The sequence below is a fragment of the Penicillium manginii genome, assembly GCF_028828005.1.
Source record: "Penicillium manginii strain IBT 31320 chromosome Unknown utg000009l:1.0-3297300.0:1.0-3298630.0, whole genome shotgun sequence".
NCBI lineage: Eukaryota > Fungi > Ascomycota > Eurotiomycetes > Eurotiales > Aspergillaceae > Penicillium > Penicillium manginii.
Window position 1 is genome coordinate 1,270,849 of NW_026643110.1, and position 22,751 is coordinate 1,293,599.

General features: G+C 50.9%; 10 protein-coding genes across 10 annotated transcripts; 6 read left to right on the plus strand and 4 right to left on the minus strand.

Annotated features, from left to right (window-relative positions):
* Positions 1-400: 400 nt before the first annotated feature.
* On the minus strand, positions 401-3,192 carry N7533_012232 (gamma-tubulin-complex subunit SPC97; the record flags this gene model as incomplete). The annotated part of the gene is made up of 4 exons (XM_057108882.1): positions 401-482; positions 535-737; positions 797-2,790; positions 2,856-3,192. The coding sequence occupies 4 exons, from the start codon at positions 3,190-3,192 to the stop codon at positions 401-403; spliced, it is 2,616 nt and encodes an 871-aa protein (XP_056953983.1).
* Positions 3,193-3,507: 315 nt separating this feature from the next.
* Positions 3,508-4,610, plus strand: pup2 (proteasome core particle subunit alpha 5; the record flags this gene model as incomplete). Its single annotated transcript, XM_057108883.1, has 5 exons — positions 3,508-3,532; positions 3,588-3,600; positions 3,674-3,752; positions 3,917-4,260; positions 4,331-4,610. The coding sequence occupies 5 exons, from the start codon at positions 3,508-3,510 to the stop codon at positions 4,608-4,610; spliced, it is 741 nt and encodes a 246-aa protein (XP_056953984.1).
* A 199-nt stretch (positions 4,611-4,809) lies between these two features.
* Positions 4,810-6,870, minus strand: N7533_012234 (glycoside hydrolase family 154 protein; the record flags this gene model as incomplete). The annotated part of the gene is made up of 3 exons (XM_057108884.1): positions 4,810-5,954; positions 6,020-6,318; positions 6,389-6,870. 3 exons carry the CDS (start codon positions 6,868-6,870, stop codon positions 4,810-4,812), a joined length of 1,926 nt encoding a protein of 641 aa, XP_056953985.1.
* Positions 6,871-7,855: 985 nt separating this feature from the next.
* On the plus strand, positions 7,856-8,641 carry N7533_012235 (SDR family NAD(P)-dependent oxidoreductase; the record flags this gene model as incomplete). The annotated part of the gene is made up of 1 exon (XM_057108885.1): positions 7,856-8,641. One exon carries the CDS (start codon positions 7,856-7,858, stop codon positions 8,639-8,641), a length of 786 nt encoding a protein of 261 aa, XP_056953986.1.
* Positions 8,642-9,450: 809 nt separating this feature from the next.
* Positions 9,451-10,791, minus strand: N7533_012236 (CAIB/BAIF family enzyme; the record flags this gene model as incomplete). The annotated part of the gene is made up of 1 exon (XM_057108886.1): positions 9,451-10,791. The coding sequence occupies one exon, from the start codon at positions 10,789-10,791 to the stop codon at positions 9,451-9,453; it is 1,341 nt and encodes a 446-aa protein (XP_056953987.1).
* A 784-nt stretch (positions 10,792-11,575) lies between these two features.
* N7533_012237 (25S rRNA (adenine645-N1)-methyltransferase) lies at positions 11,576-13,078 on the minus strand (the record flags this gene model as incomplete). The annotated part of the gene is made up of 1 exon (XM_057108887.1): positions 11,576-13,078. One exon carries the CDS (start codon positions 13,076-13,078, stop codon positions 11,576-11,578), a length of 1,503 nt encoding a protein of 500 aa, XP_056953988.1.
* An 882-nt stretch (positions 13,079-13,960) lies between these two features.
* On the plus strand, positions 13,961-17,425 carry N7533_012238 (uncharacterized protein; the record flags this gene model as incomplete). Its single annotated transcript, XM_057108888.1, has 5 exons — positions 13,961-14,078; positions 14,143-14,867; positions 14,927-16,035; positions 16,090-17,227; positions 17,291-17,425. The coding sequence occupies 5 exons, from the start codon at positions 13,961-13,963 to the stop codon at positions 17,423-17,425; spliced, it is 3,225 nt and encodes a 1,074-aa protein (XP_056953989.1).
* Positions 17,426-17,866: 441 nt separating this feature from the next.
* On the plus strand, positions 17,867-19,407 carry N7533_012239 (uncharacterized protein; the record flags this gene model as incomplete). Its single annotated transcript, XM_057108889.1, has 3 exons — positions 17,867-18,496; positions 18,587-19,295; positions 19,361-19,407. Coding segments are annotated over 3 exons (1,386 nt in total), but the record flags the coding sequence as incomplete, so codon positions are not given.
* A 400-nt stretch (positions 19,408-19,807) lies between these two features.
* Positions 19,808-21,175, plus strand: N7533_012240 (BAR domain-containing protein; the record flags this gene model as incomplete). Its single annotated transcript, XM_057108890.1, has 5 exons — positions 19,808-19,842; positions 19,974-20,129; positions 20,274-20,835; positions 20,944-21,075; positions 21,143-21,175. 5 exons carry the CDS (start codon positions 19,808-19,810, stop codon positions 21,173-21,175), a joined length of 918 nt encoding a protein of 305 aa, XP_056953991.1.
* A 773-nt stretch (positions 21,176-21,948) lies between these two features.
* Positions 21,949-22,492, plus strand: N7533_012241 (V-type proton ATPase subunit e; the record flags this gene model as incomplete). Its single annotated transcript, XM_057108891.1, has 4 exons — positions 21,949-21,959; positions 22,104-22,187; positions 22,256-22,308; positions 22,413-22,492. The coding sequence occupies 4 exons, from the start codon at positions 21,949-21,951 to the stop codon at positions 22,490-22,492; spliced, it is 228 nt and encodes a 75-aa protein (XP_056953992.1).
* Between the last annotated feature and the right edge of the window lie 259 nt (positions 22,493-22,751).

Below are 22,751 nucleotides of genomic sequence, written 5' to 3' on the forward strand. Positions count from 1 at the left end.
AAATCTGATTGTGGTAGCTTGGAGTACGGGGGTGGACTTCATCGCATCCTATCCTAGGATCCGACCCTCAGGCTAAGACGGGATCCCGAGGCACTCGTAGCTTCTATCTTATCAGTGGAGACCTGCCCAATGGCGTTCTTCTGAGTGGAGACAGGGCCATGTCGCCGTTGCAGGGTGGTATGATGTGATAGAGCGCTCGTTAATGGTCCCTGTCGCTCAATTCCAGGTCGTTAGAACTAGCATCCCTAGCGCCGAGACAACTCGTGGCATATCCTTCTCGGTAAGCTTCCGTGACGAGTATAAGCGTACATTGTTGGTGATGGATGGAGGTGTGTATCCGATGTGGCAGGTCGTGTGCAAATCTCTATGAGAAGTTGCATATTCATAAGTGGCGTCATCTTCAGTCTTCCTTACTGATGGAGCTGAGGGAATGAGCAAGCTTCAATAGAACAACACTCTCAGTGGCGGCGAAGTAGTTCAAACTGCTCCTGGTTAGACAACCTGATTCAATGAAGACTGTACATATCAACTTACCTATCCATAAGAATGCGCAAGTGGCGATTGAAATGATCCTCATAGCGTTTGAGAGTATCTTCGAGCTTGCTTATGCGGGTCGCGTCGTATCCTCGACTGTCCTCCACAGCCTGGTCAGGGTCAGCCGAAGCCAGTGCCCGCGAGAGCGATGCGGCGGTCCAAGACGCAAACATGGTGCAACAAGTCAGCAGTTTGGAATGAATCTAAAATCCACCTACGGTTAGTATTCTTTCCACGCATAAAATGTCTGGTTCCGACGTACCTTGAGGAGTTTGGCCTGCGTGAGCATACACTCTTTCAGGCAAGTGTCAAGGAAATCCACATGGTCCTGCATTAGCTCGTCGACCGTTCGGTTGGCCTGCTTAGTACCATTCACAGTTTCTTCGGATCCATTGGCATCCTCCGCCCCATTGACTCGCTCCATCAATCCTACCCAGTTAGGCTCGATGACTTCGGCCGTGCAAAAGTACAGAAGTTGTTGCACAAACACAAGCATCTTCGCACGCAAGTTCCATGCGCGCCTCTTCCATAGCTCCAGTCTTCGGTCTGATGATTTATGTCGCCAACTCATAACCTTGTTTTGGTCTGCCCAGGACGTGACCAGCAGCGTCTCCAGGTGGCGAAGTGATAATAAATGGCGGAAAATGAGTTGGTATCGCAGAACCGTTTTGCGACTGATGACGAGCGAGAGTGGGAATGGTACAGAATAGTCCAGTTCGAGCGCATCGAATCCTAAAATATTGTTCTCATCGTCCGAGCTGTGAGAAGTCGAGGCTTGCTGTTTCTCGAATGACGCTTCAGGGTGATCTTGGTCGATGCCAGAGACGCTCACTACCTGCATCAACCATCTTGTTAAACCGATCTTGTTCATCCGTACTTTGATATCTTCTTTGAAGGGATCCTGTGCAGCAATACTGCCCGGCTGGCGAAGTACCAGATCAAGTAGCGACTGGAGTTTACCCTCATTCACATTTCGAGCTGGTTTGCGCAGCTCAGATGCGCTAAGCTCAAGGAAGTAGGAAAAGAAATCCGATCGATCGAGGAAGAAGTAGTGTTTTAGAGATCGGAATCGCGTAGTCAGCGAGTTTTTGGTGAGAAGGAGATTGAGAAGCGAGGCGTTGGCGTAGGTATAAGCTGCATTGACGTTCTCCAGGAAGCGCGGATCGTCAAGAGTTTTGGGAACATCCTTCACGGCTTTGCTCACATCAACACCACCGCATTCTCGTACCACGTTGAGGTACTTTCCAGCGAGAAGAACCTTGTCCCTGACACTCTCGAGCTGTGGTGGAACCTCAGTGTCGCGGATTGTATAGCGCTTTTCCCAGTATTCGTCGGTGTAATCCTCCTCAAGCTTCTCACGTTTAATCCATTTCTGCTCCTTGATCAAGAATTCTGCATGGGGGTCTTTGATACCACCATGGTGCAACCATTCATTGAGCATGTTCATGTAGGGGCGGCTGGCATCGCGCAACAAACCCTGTATGAGAGACTTGCTGGTCGGATCTCCTGATAGTGTAGCGAGCTGTTCTGTCAACAAACCCAAGACATTTCCTCCTTTGCAAATCTTTTTGCTTGCCATAGCACCTGGCACCAGATCGCCTCCCTCCTTGAGCTGCTCGAGGATGTTATCCACGTCATCAAAGTCATCGATGGATTCGTCCAAATCATCAGATTCCAGCAATCCATTGCGCTTCAGGAGTTCTTGTCCCAAAAGATAGAGTTGGGCAAGGCATTGGCTGGTCGGCATCGTATGTAAATGAAGTTGATGTAGGGTGAATGTAGGGTTGTTCAGCAGCTGGCCTTCCAACTGAGCGATCAAGATCAGATAGTCCTTGAGGAGTTTGCGAATAGATGCGCAAAGTGCATGGCTAACAGCGCCATACTCAGCCCGACTCTGAATTTCCACGAAAGTCTCCATTGCACTATAATGCGTCGCCATCTTGAGCATGGACTGTGTGAGGTCTCGTAGAGTCGGGTCCAAGCCTGGCGCTAATTGGTAAACAGGACCGGTGAGACGATCCTTCTCCGCAGCTGGGTCATAGGCGCTCTGGTAGTGAATATATTGCCCTTCGAAGCCCATAAACACGAATAGTAGATCCTCCAGGATGGCAGATTCCTGCGCGTCAGGAGAAAGCTCCCGAAATGGGCGAGGGGCGATGGACTGAGGCGCATTTGAAGCTAATGGAGGGACTGATACACGACTGGCGAGAGGAGCTGTTGAGTGAGGAATAAGACATGCTTGCGGATTCCATGGCGCTGTGTATACAAACAAGTCAGTACGTCTCAATCCGAGACGCAGCGAATAGGAGCGAATCACTAACCTTGGCTCGCCTCCGTCTCCTGCTTTGTAGCTGTCGCTGGTCTTGAATGCGCCGCAGATGGGGCCTTCTTGGCTCTCCTCTTATCCGAGTCGTCGAATTCCCTTGCGGCTCGCCATTTCTCTGCCAGAACTGATCGCTCCGTGTGTTTCCCGGTCACTTTTTTGACTTCGAGCGTTGTCTTGTATTTCGGACTGGTGGTACTTGTGCGCAAAGGGTCCATCTTATCGTTTGGGTACGGCGATTGGGTGTGTTTGAGCTTGTCGGCATCGACGCGACTGGAAGCAACGCGGGGTCGAACAGTGCTGATGTTGCTAACGCGACGTTCGGGGATGGACATGATCCCGGAATGGAGTAGGCGTTATCATGCAAAAGAGAGAATCACAGCAAATCGAAACAGAAACAGGAACCTGGCACGAATGCTAATCAACCCGGCGCGCGAGGAGTGAATTGCGTTTCCTAATGATTGGGCGACACTCGTTCACCGCCCCCGCGCAGGCAAACGTGAGTTGCGTAGGTTACGAGCTTCCCGAGCTTCGTCCTTCCCCCAGTTCACTCCAACCAACTACCTCCCATCCCTTCCACCTTCTCGGGATTCCTTCGAATTCTTTAATCTCTTTGGTGATCTCCCTTGTCTTCATTCAACCCGCCCAATATGTTCATTGCCCGATCCGAATATGGTAAGCTCCCGTCACATCTCACTCCACTGCCCGGATTGCTAACAGCTTCGGATAGACCGTGGAATCAAGTACGCATTCTACCCCAGATATTCCTGTCGTTGTATCGAACCCTGTTCTCTAATATTGCTCTGCCCCGTACAGCACCTTCTCCCCTGAAGGTCGTCTATTCCAGGTCGAATACTCCCTCGAAGCTATCAAGCTAGGTTCCACAGCAATCGGAGTACGTTCCAGCCCCGTCCTGCTTATATTACCACCATCTTCCATCGCAATTATACACGGAGAGAAAGGAGGGCCATTTATCGCTATGAATAAAGCCATGGATCGATCTCTGGGCCCGGCGCTTGTCATCATCACCCGCAAAGCACCCCGCTAACATTGGTCAAGGTTGCAACATCCGAGGGAGTCATCCTCGGCGTCGAGAAGCGTGTGACATCCACCCTGCTCGAGGCCTCATCGGTAGAGAAGATTGTCGAGATTGATCAGCACATTGGTTGCGCCATGTCCGGCCTACAAGCCGATGCCCGTAACCTGGTCGAGCACGCCCGTGTCGAATGCCAGAACCACGCCTTCCACTATGCCGAGCCTTTGCGCGTCGAGAGTACTACACAAGCCATTTGCGACTTGGCCCTCCGATTCGGAGAGAGTGGCGATGATGAGGAGAGTGTTATGAGCAGACCCTTTGGCGTTGCTTTGTTAATTGCTGGATTTGATGAGGATGGCCCTCAACTGTAAGTGAACCTGCCGGGTGCAAATGCCACCTATTCTTCACGAAGCTAGGCCTCTAATAATCAATATCAGGTACCACGCCGAGCCCTCCGGAACATTCTACCGATATGATGCCAAAGCCATCGGCTCTGGAAGCGAGGGTGCGCAGGCGGAACTGCAAAATGAATATCATCGTTCCTTGACGCTGGCCGAGGCTGAGACCCTGGTGTTGAAGACTCTGAAGCAGGTTATGGAAGAAAAGCTGGATTCAAAGAACGTCCAGTTGGCCAGTGTCACCAAGGAGAAGGGATTCCGTATCTACAATGACGAGGAGATGGGCCGGGCTGTCGAGCAGCTGGGTGGAAACCAATAAATGATTAGCACGTCTGGATTTTAGCCGCGATAAATAATCTCAATCCACTTCTGTTGAGGTAGAGAAAAGGAGGTCTACACATCTTTCGTTGAATATTGTCCGAACTTTGAAGGTCAGAGGTCTCTTCTACACAGCTAGAGGTAGTCTTGAGAAACGAGTTTTTTTCTTATTGACAAACGCCGTACAACCATGACTACAATCATGCTTCTATTCTCTTCAGCAGCCATTCTGGAATCACCGGTTTCTGATCCCACTGCGTCCGCCAGTTCTCAGCATGACCCGGTAAGGCATAGACAGCCGTTACCAACCAAAGATCTTGACCTGGGGATAGATCAATCCCTAACGAAGGCAATAGTGTCCGCCCATGGATGATATTAGAGTTAGGATCAGCAAGCACAATCCGACCAGCCCGCGAGCTGGAAGAGTACAACTCAGTGATACCCACAGCCCCAGCCGACGAAATCACAAGCGCACTACGATCACCATGCACTGAACCCTCCGATTCACCAGATTCCATGGGCCCAAGAATCCGACCATTATCACTCCGGCATCCATAAATAGCAAAAGCACCCTCGGAGGTTTGCAGTGCTCGGCCTGTGCGCACACGATGTGCCCGTATATGCCAATTGGGTGTCTCGACTGCGGGTGGGACGAGAGTCGTCTCTATCTCAACGTCTGGCCATGGCTTCCAGCTAGACACGAGTATCGGGGTACCATCTGAGCCAGGCTTCTCAAAATGAGCATCCAGAGCAAGTCGCCGCGTGTGCCAGAACTCCCCGCCATCTTCAGATAAAGCAAGCATGCTATCCGGGGCGAATTGTTCAAGCTGATAGGAACCTGTAGGCACAGAGTATCCAAAGGCAGAACTGTATGCAAACTTGCCATATTTGGCCTGCGTGGCTCTCATTGGGTAGTGGCACGCCTGTCCAGAGGACAGGATGAACGAGTGACCTCCTCGGCGTATACTTATATGCTTGGGATACTTGAGAGCAACAACTTCCAATAAAGATGAAGGGTAGGGTTCCTCCTCTGAGGTCCAGAATGGATGCGTTTCAGGTAGCGCCAGCGGAATAAAGGAGAGACAGCACCAATATGGAGACCCGGGCGAGTTATAGTTCTCCGTCAGGTACATGTTAGCGTATGAATACCCGAGATTGAGAGTGCCGTCATTGTTGAAAATGTCTGCTTGAGTAGCCCACCAGCGGAAGTTGCGTAATAGGAGCCCTTTCACTACTCCCCAAGTCAATGGTGCTGGTAGTTCCACATCTGCAAAGCCCAGAGCTCCCCAGAATCCAACCATGGCGAAGCGATAAGTTAGAGATCGTCCGAAAGGTATGGCTCGGCCTAGAGTATTGGGGAATTCTTAGTTAGTATTTTTATCACCCAATTGACTTCACAATAAAACCCACCGTCTGGGTTGAAGTAGTACACGAAATCTTTCGCAAACTCTCTAGCTCGCTCACGATATCTCTCAGCCCTCTCGGGATCAAAATCACCAGCAAGCTTCGAATAGAGCAGCTGCAAAAATTGAATAGCAAAAGAACCCGAGTAATAGTCCATCTGGTGGTGGCTTTTAGGCCCATCATTGCTCCAGCCTCCACCAACATGGAAAGTATCCAAATGATCCATATCGGCTTCGATGCGCGCAAGAGAGTAAGAAGCACCATTCTTCCTCAGACCCAGATTCGCAAAGACCCGAAACCAAAGCCTGCAAGCAGAAACAAAAATCAGTTCGTTCCGTCCGGTATCAGATTATACCGACCTGGATTCCGACATACCAATTTGTATTAGGCATTTCCCGCGCATTAATACTGGCAAGCCAATTCGTCACATTATCCCTCTGAGCCTGCGTCAACGGCTCCCAAAAGACATGCGGTGCGACAGCAAGCGTGAAACCAATAGGACACATCTCAACCATACGCTGATCCGAATCTTCGATATTACCCCAGAATTCAGGGTGGTTTGGATCGGTACCGTTGATGATTCCTTCACGCCAGCGCGCGGCCTCGACGTAGTCGTAGTTCCCTGCAAGCAGAGAGGCCAAGGCCCAAAGTGGTCGTGCATAGCCCTCGATTTGGGCGCCGCCTTCGTCGAAGCGGGTTGTTGAGGTTCCGATTTTCACGCGACTGCCTCCGGGAGTGAAGAGGGGGAGTAAAGGGTCCAATAGTGCACGGCATGCGGCTTGTAGATCGGCACGGGTGCGAAAGGGTGAGTTGCTGAAGGCCTGGGAGGGCGTATTTCCGTTTGCTTGGATAGACATAATAGAGAGTAGTCGGGGGTTTTAATTTATTCCCAGCATACTAGTACCCTCTACTAGGTACGAGTATTCGCGGGGCTAGTAGGAGATGCTGGCTCTATATAAGAGGTTCGATCGGAGTATTTCCCCGAAAGCCGACGTGGGAGAATAGCCTCGTCTGATTTCATGAGCCCCCACGCCAAGTATGTAGCGCACTTTGAATGAGAACCAAACTCGGCTTATTGAGTTCAGGAAAAGCATGGTCTCATCTTGGTTGGTGGGTGTTTATTCTACCATATTCCGGCTAAAAGGCGATCCTGGCAAAACCCCGGGTGATTTGTAGGGGCCCGCGGGGTATGCGACGTCACGTTTCCCCGCATTTGGTAGTATAATTTGAAGTATGTGTCTCGAAGTAAATGAGTGATTTATTCTTTTTTTCCCAAAGGTATTGTACACTTTGGTCAGTTGCGTAGTGATATCTTTGCGCTATGGTTCCTTTCTTATCCGAGTCAGTAAAAAGTGAATACTATTAGGTAGCATGTTGGGCATGATCAAAGTCGTTACTCCAGAGCATGTTGCCAGTGCATAAAAGGGTAACCAGGAGATATTGGGGCAAATACTATACAAAGCGGATTAATTGGGCGGCCACCTGATGGCCGTTCTAATTATTTTATGAAATCAGTACCATGGTGACCGCATTCTGACCTGGCCTGAACCACCATTTATTACTAGTAACCCAGGGCGGCCTTTGATACTTGCTACTCGTTGAGAACAGTTACCTAATATAATGATTGACTAATCAATTAAAATTAGTGGTGTAGGAGTGGGTGGAACGCAATTATTACATGACATATAAGGAAGGTTTGACTAATGTTTGCTAAGTGTTTAGGGAATGTAGCTACGGCTTCCTACATTATAAGCCATATGACTCATACTAGTACGTATATTGTTGAGAAAAGAAGGAAAATTTGCAGGCTTCCTCAACACATTGATTTCTATAAACGAAACAATGACATACGGCATGCGGACTAACACCACATATCTTGAGTCCCTCTTTGGTCTTCGTGGTCGTGTCGCCGTTGTCACTGGTGGCAGCTCCGGCATTGGGCGGGCGATGGCCGTCGCCCTGGGCATGGCTGGAGCTGCCGTTATTGTTGTGGCTCGACGTCCAGGTCCGGTCCAGAATACAGTCGATTATCTCTCCAGCATGAAAGTCGAGGCACATGGACTGCATATCGACGTCTGCGACGCCGATGCCATTAATAAAGCGGTCATCAAGCAATACGGCATCCCTGACATTCTAGTCAATGCTGCAGGCATCAATACTCGGATTCATATGGACCACCTGTCAGCCAAAGATTGGGATGAGACTATAGCTGTTAATCTTACGGCACCATTTGCTCTTGGACAGAAGTTTGGACCGGCCATGGCAAAAAGGGGAAGTGGACGCATTATCAACATTGTCAGCCAACAGTCTTTTAGAGCTTTTGGCAACAGCAGCGTCTATGGAGCTTCTAAAGGGGGACTTGTATCTCTTACTCGGTCACAGGCAGAGGCTTGGTCATCGCGAGGCGTTTTATGTAACGCTATCGCCCCCGGACTCGTTGAAACAGCCATGACTACTGCAGTTTTGGGGGACCCAGCGAAGGCAGAATCGCACGCAATGCGTACCATGATACGGAGAAATGGAGTTGCAGAAGACTTGGAGGGTATTGCTGTGTACCTCGCCAGTGACTCAAGCAAGGCTGTTACTGGTCAGGTCTTCTTTGTTGACGGAGGGTACTCGGCGACATAAGTGTCCCAATTAGATCAAGTTTATTCGAGAAACCAGTGATTTCCGAATTTTTTTTTAAAATTATACTAGTAACTCATGGGAGAGAGAACTAGGCCATGGAAGGCTTTGAAGATGCTCTAGGTTCGTTTTGAGGAAGCAAGCACAGTCAAATTGTACGTACGGTATAGACCGGTACAGCTATTGTATCCTGGATATCTTAACCCTCCCCCAACCCTTCTCCTGGAACAACTGTAACCCTAACCTCTCAACACGAACAATAGTAAAACACTCTCCCACACATTTGCTCCGCAATATTATGTCCAGACTCCGGCGTTCCAAAGGTTTTTCATAAAATCCTCTCCTCTATACTACTAGTATTAACCAACCCTTAACCCTATGTCTTTATACTATCTTGATCATATCCCCTAACAAAAACATTCTTGTTATAACAGTAATCTCTCCTTAATTCCCTTCAGGTTAGGTTTATTACTTTTTATCAAATACTACCTAGGTATATAATCCTACTAGTATTGTCCCAAGTCCTTACAAAGCGGCAAATTGAGAATTTAACCATGGATAACCTTGGAATGTGGGCAATGATACTAGCAGGGATCAACTAAAATCAGTCAGCCCTGAGGGCATATAACCTACTGAAGATGTTTCCGGAATTTCTATATAGTATATATACTAGTATATGTACCTAGGTAGATAGATCGGTATAGATTCGTAATCAAATCCATTCCGGAGTATCAGAGCCGAGAGACTTGGGCATGAAATCCCACGCTGGCATTGCGCCCTCCACACAAGCCGACGGCCTCAAAGCCGTCATTTCACCAAAAACAGAAGACTTGGTTTCCAAAAAACCAATGATATCCTCCCCCCCATATTATGTCCTGACACTGGAATCCGGAGTTGCCGGGATACTGACCTAACGACCGAAGGTACTTCATAACACCCGCTAAAGACACCTCGACCTTCCACGACGACCCGGAGACAGTCCTATGGTACAGCGCAGCTATAATTCCCGAAGCAAGACAGAACCCAGCACCATGATCCAATGCCTGACATGGCATTGGCTTTGCCAAGTCGCCAGCGCCGGAATGCTCTGCCTCGGATATGTTCATGCCCGAGCATGTTTGAACAAGCGAATCAAACCCACGACTCTGGCTCCAGGGACCTTTACTACCGTATGCAGAGAGCTCGGCGTAAATGATATTTGGATTAACCGCCGCTAGATCGGATGGACCAAGCCCCTTAGCTGCTAGACTATCAGGTCTATAATTGTGGATGAAGACGTCCGCCCCGCGTACGAGGTCGAGTAACTTGGCTTTGCCGGCGGCAGAATTCAGATCTAGTTGGATACTCCGCTTTCCACGGCTGAAATCACGGTCCAGAGGTGGTAGCTCAGGCATTCCTGGTCCTGTTACCCAGAGAACATCTGCGCCGTGAGATGCCAGCACACGTCCGGCTACGGGGCCAGCGATCACGCGAGTTAGGTCTAGGACCCGGACTCCACGCAAACAGCGATCATTGCCTGGCTCAAGCCGTCTGGGTACACTGTCCCGACCCCCGGAGGCGAGTTTGCTGATCTGAATAGGGTGGTCCGATATAGCAGAGGCCTGTGGGGTGGAGTCCCACTGCTCATAAGAGCGAAGTGCGGTAATCACACTTCCATAACGAGACGCCGCTCTCTCAAGCTCAATGGCAGAATGATTCTTCAACGTCTCGGCGACCTGGGCGCGCGATGCATTGCTCGGTAGCCGCAGTTGATGGAGCGCGGCTTGCCGGTGGTGCTCCCAATTGTCGTGAATACGCACGTATCCGTCACGCGTTGCATGAAGCCCACCGATGAGCCCCCATGTATCAGGCGGTGGATGACCGTCGAGACGGTACAGACGTTCGGATTTGAACTCGGCACATGCATGGTGGAGGGCGACTTGCACGCGAGGCAGGATGAGGGTTCCGTTGCGGGTTGCGTGTAGTAGGGAAGCAGTGAGGGCGGAGAGAGCTATTGTGCTCTGTGCTAGATGTCCAATTTTGAACGAAGAGGGCAGTCCTGGGATGTCCGGGTCGGATAGATAGAGGGATTGAAGAGATGCTTCAGGAAGATTGAGGTGGTTCCAGAGGTAGGAAACCGTGTCTAGAGTGATAAATTTTGAGCGGTCTTTCATTTTATAAAATTGTGGGGTTGAGAGAAATCATGTGAAGGGTACCCAAGTACCTATCGTGATGGCTGGAAGGAGGTGTCCATTCCCCTTCCACCTAGCCGCCCAAGTGTACACGGATAACGTGTTTCATGGGTGAGTGAGCCGCCCAGGTGAGTCGGCCACCTCAAAACACATAGTAAATTTGATAAATTACAACTTTATAACTCAACAACTATTTCAATTCAACAGGCCAAATTAAGATATAGTATTCTAAATAATACTATTAGCTAATGTTGAAAAAGCTTCTACTATACTATTCTTTATAGCAAGTTAAATCTATATACTAACTAACAATGAAAATAATACTTAGTTGTTGAGATACTCAAAGTTGTAATTAACCATATTTTTAAGTGTTCTTGATCCAGCCCGCTCGTCCGGGCGGCCCACTCACCCATTAATATGGGCCGCCTAACGAATAACGCAATCCGTCACATTAGCAAGTTGGTCACCCCACCTTGAGGCACCAACCATAGAGTCTTAAATACTAGTAGTATATAGTTAATACTAGTAGTGGCATGGGCACAAGTAATATTTATTCCAAGGTTGGTTGATCTTGCATCGATATCAGGTCTAGGTACTACTTAATTTGCAGACAGAAGACTGGAGAAATGCCTATGGTACAATGATATTATCTAGGTATATGCCTGTGGATATTTAGATTTGCATTCTATTTACTCCGGCCTCATACGACAAGAATATGGAAGGATATAGCAGATAGTAATTTCATGACACGCTTTTACCACAACACTCAACGGATCTTGTACACACATGGCTTCAGGACCTGTGCCTCTTGCTCGGGTGTCATGCCATTTTCCGGCTTACGGTCGACAAAACGTTTCTTGGTTCCCGGAGCGGGAGCACTCAGCCCTGTGGCATGTTTACCCTTGGTCGGGGCACCTCCTCCCTTCACAAACTCCATCTTGACAAACATCTTGTTCGACTTGTCAACCGACTCCTCGCGCAGAACGAACCCGCGGGACCGGAAAACCTCGACGAATGCCGAGATATCCGTATCGTCGTTGTGGTTGGCTGGGCGGGCATCTTCAGCGTAGATATCTTCCTCGTCTAGATCGGACTCGTTGCCTCCCTTCTTCTTCTGCTTCTTCTGATCGGCCTTGCTGAGCGGCTTCACTGCGCCGATTTGGGCCTTCTTGCGGGTCACTTTGCCGAATCGACTCTTGACCTCACTGACCCAGCACTCGCCCTTGCCATCGCCGCGCAGCACACGCCAGGCTTCTTCGACGAAGGAGACCCAGTTGGTTCCCATCAGACTAAGACAGAAGATCGCGACGTCGGCAGACCCGTCCTCCATCGGCAGGTTGGAGATATCCGCTTTCGTGATAAGTGGGTCGGGGGACTGGAGATCATAGCTGTTGAGCCTCAGGTTCAACCTTCTCTTGGAGGGGGTCAGTGTGCGAGCGAGGAGGCCATCACCACATCCCAAGTCGACAACTGTGCACGCGCCATTGGGCCGGCGGGGCACAGGCAGGGCCCGGTTTGCTTGAGGCTTCTGGCCCCTCTTGGGGACAGGGACCGCAGCGCGACGGCGAACGGTCTGGATATAACCGTCGACGGGGTTGGAGGGCCAAGACTCCTTCACCTGGCGGGAGAATCCGGCATGATATTCATCGAACAGCTCCGGGTTCGCATTGAACAGCTCGACGGCCTTGGAAGAATCCGTTGTATAGAGAGTTTCATTCAGGTGGCGGAAACGAGAGGAAACCAGCTTCTGGCGCATGGCTTGCTGAAGAGGTGTAAGCGTCGCGGCAGTTGCCGGGGGAGGCGCAAGTGAGTCCGAAGCAGCGGCGGTCTCCTTGGAGGGGGCTGTCGCAGCATCCTTGTTGTCACCCTGGTTCTCGTTGTCCTTGTTCTTCTTCTTATTCTTCTTCTGCTTTTTTGTTTGCTTTCCCTCGTCTTGAGCGGTCTCGTCTTCGGTGGGCTTCACGGCTGCGGCTTCGGCTTCGGCATTGGCTTCGCCAGTCGCTTTCGGGGAGGAGGTGGCAGGTGCTTGCTTGTCATCCTTGCGCTTTTTATCGTTGGCAGGCTTGCGGGGGGCCTTTTCGATATGTCTGCGATACATGTCATCGACATTACCGGCGGTGACACGGTCGTTCCCACGCTTGCGCTTCTTGTTCTTCGCATTTGTCGGGCCATCTTTGCCTGCTTGCGACTCATTCTGGGCTGGGGGCGCCTGCTCGGTCTGCGACTTGAGCGCAGAGCTGGCGACCGACCATCCTGGAACGGCGAACATGGTGTAGGTGGCGTTTGAGAGGAGAGCAGAGATTTTCTCTACTATTCTCTTATCCTGGTGGTAATTATTGGGGTGGACCAAGGTTGTCTGGGGATGTGAAGTGAAGTTGGAGCAACTTTTTTTTTTCCTCCGAAGCTCCGCAAAATTTCAGCCGGTAATTGGATTACACACTTACAATACGGAGTATTGAGGGTCTGCCATTAGAAATGGAAATCTCGATCTTAAGGTCAGCCTCAAGATCGACTTTCGTATCTCAGAGTTTTGGATGGATCCAATTTCAAATTCTCCGTGTGCCGCGATCTCGGCTGATTTTACGACTGAAGCCCCGTTGTTGCCATGTGGGAGGTCAGCCATGCGCGATTAAAGCCCCCCCCTGCACGGCACGACCCTGAGGAATCGCACTCACGTATTTAAGCTTTGTGCCTTGGACAAGGAGTGGGTGTAGTGAGCGATAGGTCAGCCCGCAGGTCAGACCGTGTTCGAAGTTTGCTGGTTTGGATTGATATAGAGGGGTGATAGTGGGCGAGGTAGTGAGATATGGAGTAAAGAGTAAGGATCATGCCATCCTAGGATGGGATGCCAGCTGCCAGTGAATATACAACTACTAGCAGTAACCCACCTAGTAGACGGTACTACCTAGTAGATCGTGAGATAACTAGTACTCTGTACTCTGTACACACAGCACTCAAGTCGCACACGGGTGATCTGCGATGCTCGGCAGCGTTGCCCGTTTTGTGGAGATCGAATCCAGACTCACCTTAATAGCGCCCTAATTTATAACCTTTGCGCCCCTTCCTCCTCTCTCTCCCTCTCCCTCTCCCCCACTATGCCTTTTAATCAATCCTCTCAATCAACCTGAGAGGATACTACCCTTCCAACAACATGCAACCACCAGACGTGGGGCTAGACGCTGACAGCCCTGATCCTGTCGAGGCAGAAGCACCAAGGAATCCGGGCCCCCGCAGACACCCGAAGAAGCGAACCAAAACTGGCTGTTTAAGTATGCGCAATAAAAAACACCCTTTCCATATTTGTGCGATCAGAATAGTTCTCATCTTTCAAAGCTTGTAGGAAACGTCGTATCAAATGCGGCGAAGAGAAGCCAATATGTAGCAACTGCGTCAAATCCAAGCGCATTTGTGAGGGCTACGCTCAAAGAGTGATCTTCAAGAATCCCATGGGTATCTTCGGCGCCTATGGCCCTCCCCACAGCAGTCAGGATCTCCAGATGCAGCAGCAGATGCGAGTCCCTATATTCAATGACTATCCTTTACCGGCTCAGCAGGCTGCGGCAGCTGCTCAACATCCTATGCTGGCGCCACGGCCCGTGGATGTGCCAGCCACCGGTCATCAAGCTATGCCATCTGAGACATCCCTGCCAGAGAGGGCACCACCTGCTGCTGCACCGCAATTTTATTATCCCACGCCACCGGTACAGATACCCCCTCCATCATGGCCAGTACAGGCTATAGAGGAAGACCGACGGGGCTCTGAACCTCAAGAACCGACCGATTATTCACGGTCCCAGCCTCAGCCTCAGCCTCAGTCACGATCGCAGTCACTATCGCAGTCGCAGTCGCAGTCGCAGTCGGGGTCAGAGTCGCAGCCCATTAATTTAACAGAAAACCACGTCCGTTATGATGAACAAAAACTACCGGTCCATTACATACAGCCAAGTGTCAACTGGGAGAATTTTCCGACATCCCAAGATTATGCCGCGCAGTATGCATCTCAGCTGGCTAGTGAATCTCAAACGAACAAGAGCAATGAGAATCCATTATTCCCATTGGTATGTCTATACCTTCCCCTGGCCATAAGCTTAAACACATACGCTAATCGAGGCTATAGCCCATCCAACAATCGGCTTCGATATATCAATATCAGTACCCGCAGCAGCCGGGACAATTAGTAACTTCGCAACTCACTACGGCGGAGCCCTTCATTCCTCATTCTCAGCCACAGGTAACATATGTGGAAGATGAAAGTGAAGATTTCTACGATGTCGACTCCGACGACGAAATGGCAGATCAAATACAGAGCGAAGGCTTTAATCAGCTTAGTCTCATCATGGCATCTGCAAATAATGACAGCCAGCTTCGTTCTTTCACAAGTCACCTCAACGAGCCGAATATACTCGCTAATTATCGCCCCTCGCTCGGCTCATCCCCACTGAACAATCCCAAGACAGCCCGAATATTCGCCCATTTCATCCACTCAACCGGGCCGTGCTTGTCTATATTTGAGCGGCATGCGACCGACTCTTCGATTGTTTTGGGCCTGCAGGTTCCCCTTGCACAACAGGGTCTTTGGACATATACTCTGCCCCTCAAGGCATTGGAGCACCCTGCGCTACTCCAGGCTATTCTCGCGATCAGCAGTTTGCACATCGCATATCTGCAGGGTGTACCCTCGACTGTCTCTTTGAAGCACTACCACTATGCATTGAAACGAATTGGCCGCGCGGTTGGCCTCCCATTACGACGTAAGCAAATCGGTACTTTGGCTGCCACGCAGCTGCTCGCGTACTATGAAGTTATATCAGCCGATCACTCTAAATGGAACAGTCACGTTGCTGGTTCCGCGCAGCTGGTTAAAGAAATCGACTATGCGGGTACAACTCGAGACCTCCGAGCGTACAGACGTCAAATTAGTGAGCAACGGCAACAGATGAGATGGTCGAATCCGCAGATGTATCCTTTTGGCTTCGACAACGACGGATCCGAGGATGATCCCTTTGCCGAGAAAGAATCATCCATTGACCAAGCATTTTTAAGCTCCATCTTGGGACGAGTGATTAATTACGACGAGTTTGGACGTGTCGAGCATGATCAGGCTCAGTCTCCCAAGAAATTCTTTTCACGTAAGGATATCGAGAACTTCCGGCTTCAGTGCGACCTATACTGGTGGTTCACCAAGCAAGATCTCATGCACAGTTTAGTCAGTGGCGAGAAACTATTGTAAGTTCTGATACTTGGTTAGTCGGAAAGGACTCTTGCTCATGGAATATTTAGTATGCCCTTTCATCTGAAAAGCCAATGCCCACCCCGCGCTGGCATCGGCCGGTTAGACGCCATTTATGGATCGGCTGATCACCTTTGGCTTCTGCTTTCGCGCATCACAGATTACGGCTATCGTGACCGGAAACGAAAGTTGAAAGCACTTCGTGTTGCTGGTACGGAATGGAGGCCGGGCCCTGGGATGTTCAAGTTTATGGGCCGTTTTGCTGGTGGTGGCCCAAACAAAAGACCCGGTCCTCCTGGAGGTCCTCCAGGACCTCCATCGTCTACGTCTTCATTTTCCAACACTGGACCCCGCTCTGGTTCTGGTTCTGGCTCTGGCTCTGGTTCTTCGTCCGAGTCACCTCCAACCTTGTCACAGAAGGGACCTCCACCACGGCCAGCTGTGCCAGAAGGTCCTCCTATGTATGGAATGGTACCACCCAGACCTCCGGCTCGTCTTCCAGCTGGCTTCACCGACGTTCGTCAAGAACAACGCGAATCTTCAGAAGAAGCAGATGAAAATGAATGGTCAAGCCAGCAGGCAGTCGACGACAAATACAACGAAGCGGAGCAGGAATGGGAGGATATCTTGACTGCACTCGACACCTTCGCCCGAGGGCTCGGACGAGATTATCAGCCACTACCCGCTGATGTGACACCCTCGATCTCGACTCCATTCGGTGCTGCCTTGCAATACCGCACGCATACGATCGCGGTGATATGGGGATTCTACTACACGGGCCGGATCTTGCTGCAGCGACTTCACCCATCGATGCCACCAGCCATGATGATGGCTGCAGGTGTGGCTACACCAACGACTGCAGAGTATGCACAGATTATCGGCCGGATCACAGCAGGCATCTACTACCCGCAGCGATACAACCTGCAGGCTGGCAGCCTGAGCCCCACTCTTGGGTCATCCCTTACAGAAATGACAGTTCCGATCTTCTTTGCGGCGGTGCAGTATACGGATTCGGCGCAGCGTGGCTGGACGATAGCCAAACTCCGCGACATTTCTCGACTGACGGGATGGAAAACTTCGGATGCTATTGCTAGTGGGTGTGAGAAGTCATGGATTGTGGCGGCCATGCATGGGCGTGGGCCGCCGTATCAACGATCCTTTGAGACGGGTCGAGATCGGGATTCCCAAGTAAGTGAAAGTGAGATTATACCCAACAATTTTGATCTGGACTAACCCCTCCACCCTCGATAGGATGTACTTTCTCGAGACTTGGGGGCGCAGCAAAGTGTTGAGCGACGATTTGTGACGGTGGAACCAACTGATCGGGCATATCGGGCAATGGGACTGCTTAGTTTGGAGGGGGATATGCAAAACCTGGAATTGTAGATTACTTCCTACCTTAGAGTTGAGGCTGGTGAGAACTAGACAGTAAATGTTTTAGTCTAGTCTTTTCATCAGCCACACTCCACTTTGGTCTTCCAATGTCATCATAGGCCGCTTCTGCCTGACGCAGACCCCTCTAAGGCTGAACACTAGCTTCTTCTTTCAGCTGGCGAACACTTGAACATCCCTCCCGCATTTTGACAACTTTACTCTTCACTTTTGCCTCCTTTCACAACTTTCCATCTCACGCCCTTCACTAGTATTCACTAGGATTCCCTCGACTCGCCCCGTGGTTTCCCCCCCCCCACCTTCGGCCCGCCAAAGTCAGCCGCCCTCGTCATCCACGGTTCAACTCCGTCATCCTTTCTTTTGTTTAGGATTCCCCGTGATTTCACAACATGTCGTCGCGCTACGATGATTACCGTTCTTCGACAGGTACTCTAGACTCTCGCGATCGTCAAGACCGATACTCTCGCGGTCCACCTGTTGCTGAACGAGAACGCTCTCGAGAGCGATCTCGCTTCCGCGAAGAAGAGCGCTTTGAGTCCCGTCTCCGTGAAGATGACCGATATGGCCCCCCCGGCGCGCGCAGCAGGTCGATATTACGAGGATGAGCACCTGTCTCATCCATCTACTTCTGGCCCCTTAGTGGCGCATGACCGTCGCCGTCGTCGTGATGAGAGCCCCTCATTCACTAAGCCCCGTCTACTTAGGCGCCAGTCTTCCCTCGATACCTTTGATCGCATCCCTCGCCGCAAGATGGAAGCATTTGATCGTGCCCGTCCCCGCATGCCCCCACCTCCGGCACATCACCCTTCACCCGGGCGATACCGTGAGCGTGAAGTCTATGAAGACATCCGCATCGCCGAACCGGACTCCTACGGCGACGAAGAATTTCGAGAATTCGACGACAGAGAGAGAATGGTGATGGATCGTCGACATCGCCGTTCGAGCAGCGGTGCTCGTCACCGTCATGAAGAGAAGCCATACCCGCGCAAGGGCAAGACCCGCATTCCTCGGAAATGGGTGCATGTCCACGCTATCTTGGATCTGGGGTACCCGTTCAAGGAGGAGGTAAGTACCATGGCTCCCTCGCTCGCAGATGCCATGCGCACAGTATAGAGCCACAGATCTCATGCTGATATCGGCTTTCTCTATGTCTAGAACGAGACGATTATTATTCAGAAGGCATTGTCCAAGGAGCAAATTGACGAAGTAATCAGTCTCAGCAAATCCTTCCGCCGTCCAGCCCACACCGAAAGTAGGTTACTTTTACTTTCTCAGAGTTCCCTTTGGAAAAGGCCAATGATGGCTGACCAGTACACAGCTGAATATCTTCGTATCCCTCGATCCCCGGTTCGACAACTTCCGCAGGAGCGCGTCACCACCGAGTACCTCGAGGTCGACACCCACACTACTCGCGACACTCACACTACTCGTTCCCATCACCACTCGCCTCGCTCAAGCCATGACGCCTTTATCGTCGAAGCCTCGCCATCACGCCGCGAGGATATAGAGTACGAAGAAATTGTCGAGCGGCCTCGGCCTCGACCTCGCGCCGTCTCTCGACCGCGATCTATTTCCGTGCATGGACGCCGTCGTGCAGTGTCTTCAGTACAGTTGGTTGAACCCCGAGGTCATTTTGAGGAACGTATTGAATCTCGGCCACATTCTGGTCAGATGATGGTCGTTCGTCCTCGGGATAGTGATCACGAAGTCGACGCATATATTCGTGAGCTAGAAGAGGAAACGAGAATGTTGCGACTGGAGCGTCAGGGTGGTTACGAAATCTCACGACATCGTGAAACCGATACCATTGACAACAGAGGTAATGCAGAGGAGAAGATTGAGATCAGCAAATCTGAGCGCAAAGGTATGTATCAACCTTCTTCCCCTTACAATTCGCAGATACAATTCCTTACTGATCTATCAATTCAGAACCCAATTCTCGGGTGATGCGCGCTATGTTGGCGACTCTGACGTGATGATGGATTTTTCGTTTTCGTTTTTTTTCTTACCTTTTTCTACTTTTTACGACTACGTGTTCTTGCTGGGAGTCCGGCGACGCTTAGGACGAACGGGATGATTTTCACGATTTGGATGGATTACTACTAGTACGCATTTTGCGGCTCTTTTTCCTACATGTATTTATTACCTCACTTGATTTTCACCATTTCTTTCATAACCCTGCGCCACTCTGCCCTGAGTAGCAAGTAAATCTAGATCGCATCGCTGCCTTAGAACCTGATGCGTGGCGGTGCGGTGGGGCGGTGCAGCGGCAGCGGGCCATCACACCTTCGTAGCTTCAAACGGTCGACGACATCCTATCACTCTTCCAGACTCTCCTTTTCCCCCTCCAACCCTTCACTCCCTAAAACCGCAATCATGGATCGAGTGCAGGCATTCGGCAAGACCTTCAGGTGAGCACCGCCACTCCCTAATCAGCCTCCGCTGAGACACTCCTCTGCCTACCCACACGGGCCCCCAATCTCCTATATTCTAGACCATGATCCTTGACTGTCACTGACTGATCTGTCGCTTTCGCGTATAGTGCGAACTTCACGCCCTTCGCGCAGCGCACCCAGCAGCTCATCAAGGAGCAACTGGGCCAGGCCGAAGACCGAACCCAGCTCCCCGATGAGTACATCGAGCTTGAGAAGCGCGTCGATGCGCTCAAGCTGGTTCACCAGAAGCTGCTCTCCGTGACGTGAGTTTCCTCTCCCTACACGTGCAAAGAGATAGTACCTTGCAATGCAACGCCCATGCAAGGCCTGCGCTGTGTCCTGTCCATCACCCCCCTCCCAAGAAACTCTCCGCTGACCGGTGTGGGTCGTCCGATCTGCGACAACAGCTCCCAATACTCCAACGAGGCCTACGACTACCCACCCAACATCCGCGAGTCCTTCAATGACCTCGGCCGCACCATCAACGAGAAGGTCACGCTTCTTTCGCAGGCTGGTTCCCCCGCCGAGGCCCAGGCCGCCCTGACCGCACCCCCCTCCGCGAAGCCGCAGCCCAAGACCTTCAACCACGCCATCGCGCGCGCCTCGCTCGCTGGCTCCCAGACACTCGCACAGAGCACTGAGGGCGAGGACCCGCTCGCCACTGCGCTGGAGAAGTATGCTTTGGCTGAGGAGAAGGTCGGCGAGGCCCGTTTGAGCCAGGATTCTCAGATCCAGTCCCGTTTCCTCGCTGGCTGGAACACTACCCTTAACACCAACCTCATGTTCGCTGCCAGGGCCCGCAAGAACGTCGAGAACGCCCGCCTGACGCTTGACTCTGTTAAGGCCTCTAAGAAGGCTGCTGCCTATGGTGATCTGGACAACTTGAGCGAGGATGCTCGTCAGGAGATCGAGCAGGCTGAGGATGAGTTTGTTGGCCAGACTGAGGAGGCTGTTAGCGTGATGAAGAACGTATGTTGCTATGATTCCCTTCCAATCTCCTCCCCGCCAATGCCTTTTCGATAATAAGGAGAAACACTTGGTGGCACACCCAATACTAACGTTGACCCCTTACTCCAGGTCCTTGATACCCCCGAGCCCCTTCGCAACTTGGCCGATCTGATTGCCGCCCAGCTTGAGTTCCACAAGAAGGCTTACGAAATCCTCAGCGAGCTTGCCCCCACTGTGGATGCTCTGCAGGTTGAGCAAGAGGTACAAGAGCCCTCTCCACACTCGTCATAAACATAAAGTTTGATGCGTATCTAACTTTTGGTTTCAGGCCAGCTACCGCAAGAGCCGTGAAGGTGCTTAAATGTAGTTCCCTGCGCCTTTTACGTTCCCATTCTCCCCCCGAGTCGCAGTATAAGACTGACTCGTAGCCTTAAACTGTATCTACCCCCCTTTTTTGCTGTGCTATTACCCGGGACCACATTGAATTCTTTATTTTCCTGCCTCGGCATTTTATTCAGTAAGATCAGATTGGAAGTACGAACTATTATTATCGTCAAAACATGCGGTTGTTTTAGTATCTCAATAATTGTAAACACTCAACCCCGTTTAGTATGTGAAGTGGGAGCCGGAGTGACCGCCCTGACACCTCAGGCCAGAAAGGTCCCGCTAGCTCCAGGAGCTCCGACATCCAACGCCGCTCCAACTGCCAACTCACCCTCGAAACCGACATTCCACCGGACCTCACATTTCGCCGGTGAATATTCATTACGGAAAATACAGAGACCGAGTCGCTTCTCCTTCCAGTTCCCACTGATCACCCATTCAACGCACCGGGTTATCCACTCCCGCCCATCTGGCCGCTACTTCTCTCCGCATCATCATCAAGATACGCCTGCGACGGTTCCGAGCCGCGATATCGCTGCTCTTCTCTTCTCGATAGACGATTGTTAGAATTCTACGCTTTCGCCCGATCTACCGACCAACCCCCGATTCATTCCGCGCAGTTATCTTGAACCTTCGACCGACACGTCTTCACGCAGTCCTAAATACGCTTGCTCGATCACCGCATCCCCAATAACCAGTCCTTTTTTCCCGGGTTCCAGAACCAGAATCCGAAACACACACACACTCAAAATGGCGAACGGGTATGTCCTTTTTCTTCAGACTTGAATGCAGGAATTGCCGAGATACTGTCGTATCTATTCGGCCTTCTTCCTGGAATACAGAGTTCTGAAACCGCTGCAACAATAACCAACCAATTGGACCACATTTACTAACATCACCCTCAGCTGGAGTCTTCTCGTCGGCCTTATTGTCGTTGTGGCCGCCTCCGTGGCTGCTTGGTTTCTTTCCCCGAAGAACGAGAGCCGAACGTGAGTCTTCAAGTGCTTTCGTATGCCATACATTCAAACAGTCGAACTAACCATTTTTATTCCCGCAGTGTCTGGCGCAGCACACTAATCCTCTCATTCATTTCTTGTTACTTGATGTGGGGTACGTCATACATCCCTTCTTCATCCCCTGAAAAGTTCCCCCTCACCCCCAAAAAGGAAAATCGAATCGCCTATGAAGAAAGAGTCCTAACTGAATCCCCCCAGCAATCGTTTTCCTCGCCCAATTGAACCCTCTCATTGCGCCAAAGCGCGCCGATATTCGACCCGGACATGTACCCAATTAAATTATACCAAACCAAACCAAACCAAACCAAACCAAACCAAACCACATTCAGCTAGCTAGCTCGCTAGCTATCTAGTTCTCTATCATATTTTTTTTTCTTTTCGCTTTGCTCTTGATCATTTTCGGGCCCGGGATTACCCTTTCTTTTCTGGCTGGCTTTTTATGTCGCGTGTATCATTTACCAATCCATGTTCGAGTTCGAGTTCCTGTTTGGAGCCCTGCAGGTAGTATACTACATCATGATATCGAAGTATATTCCC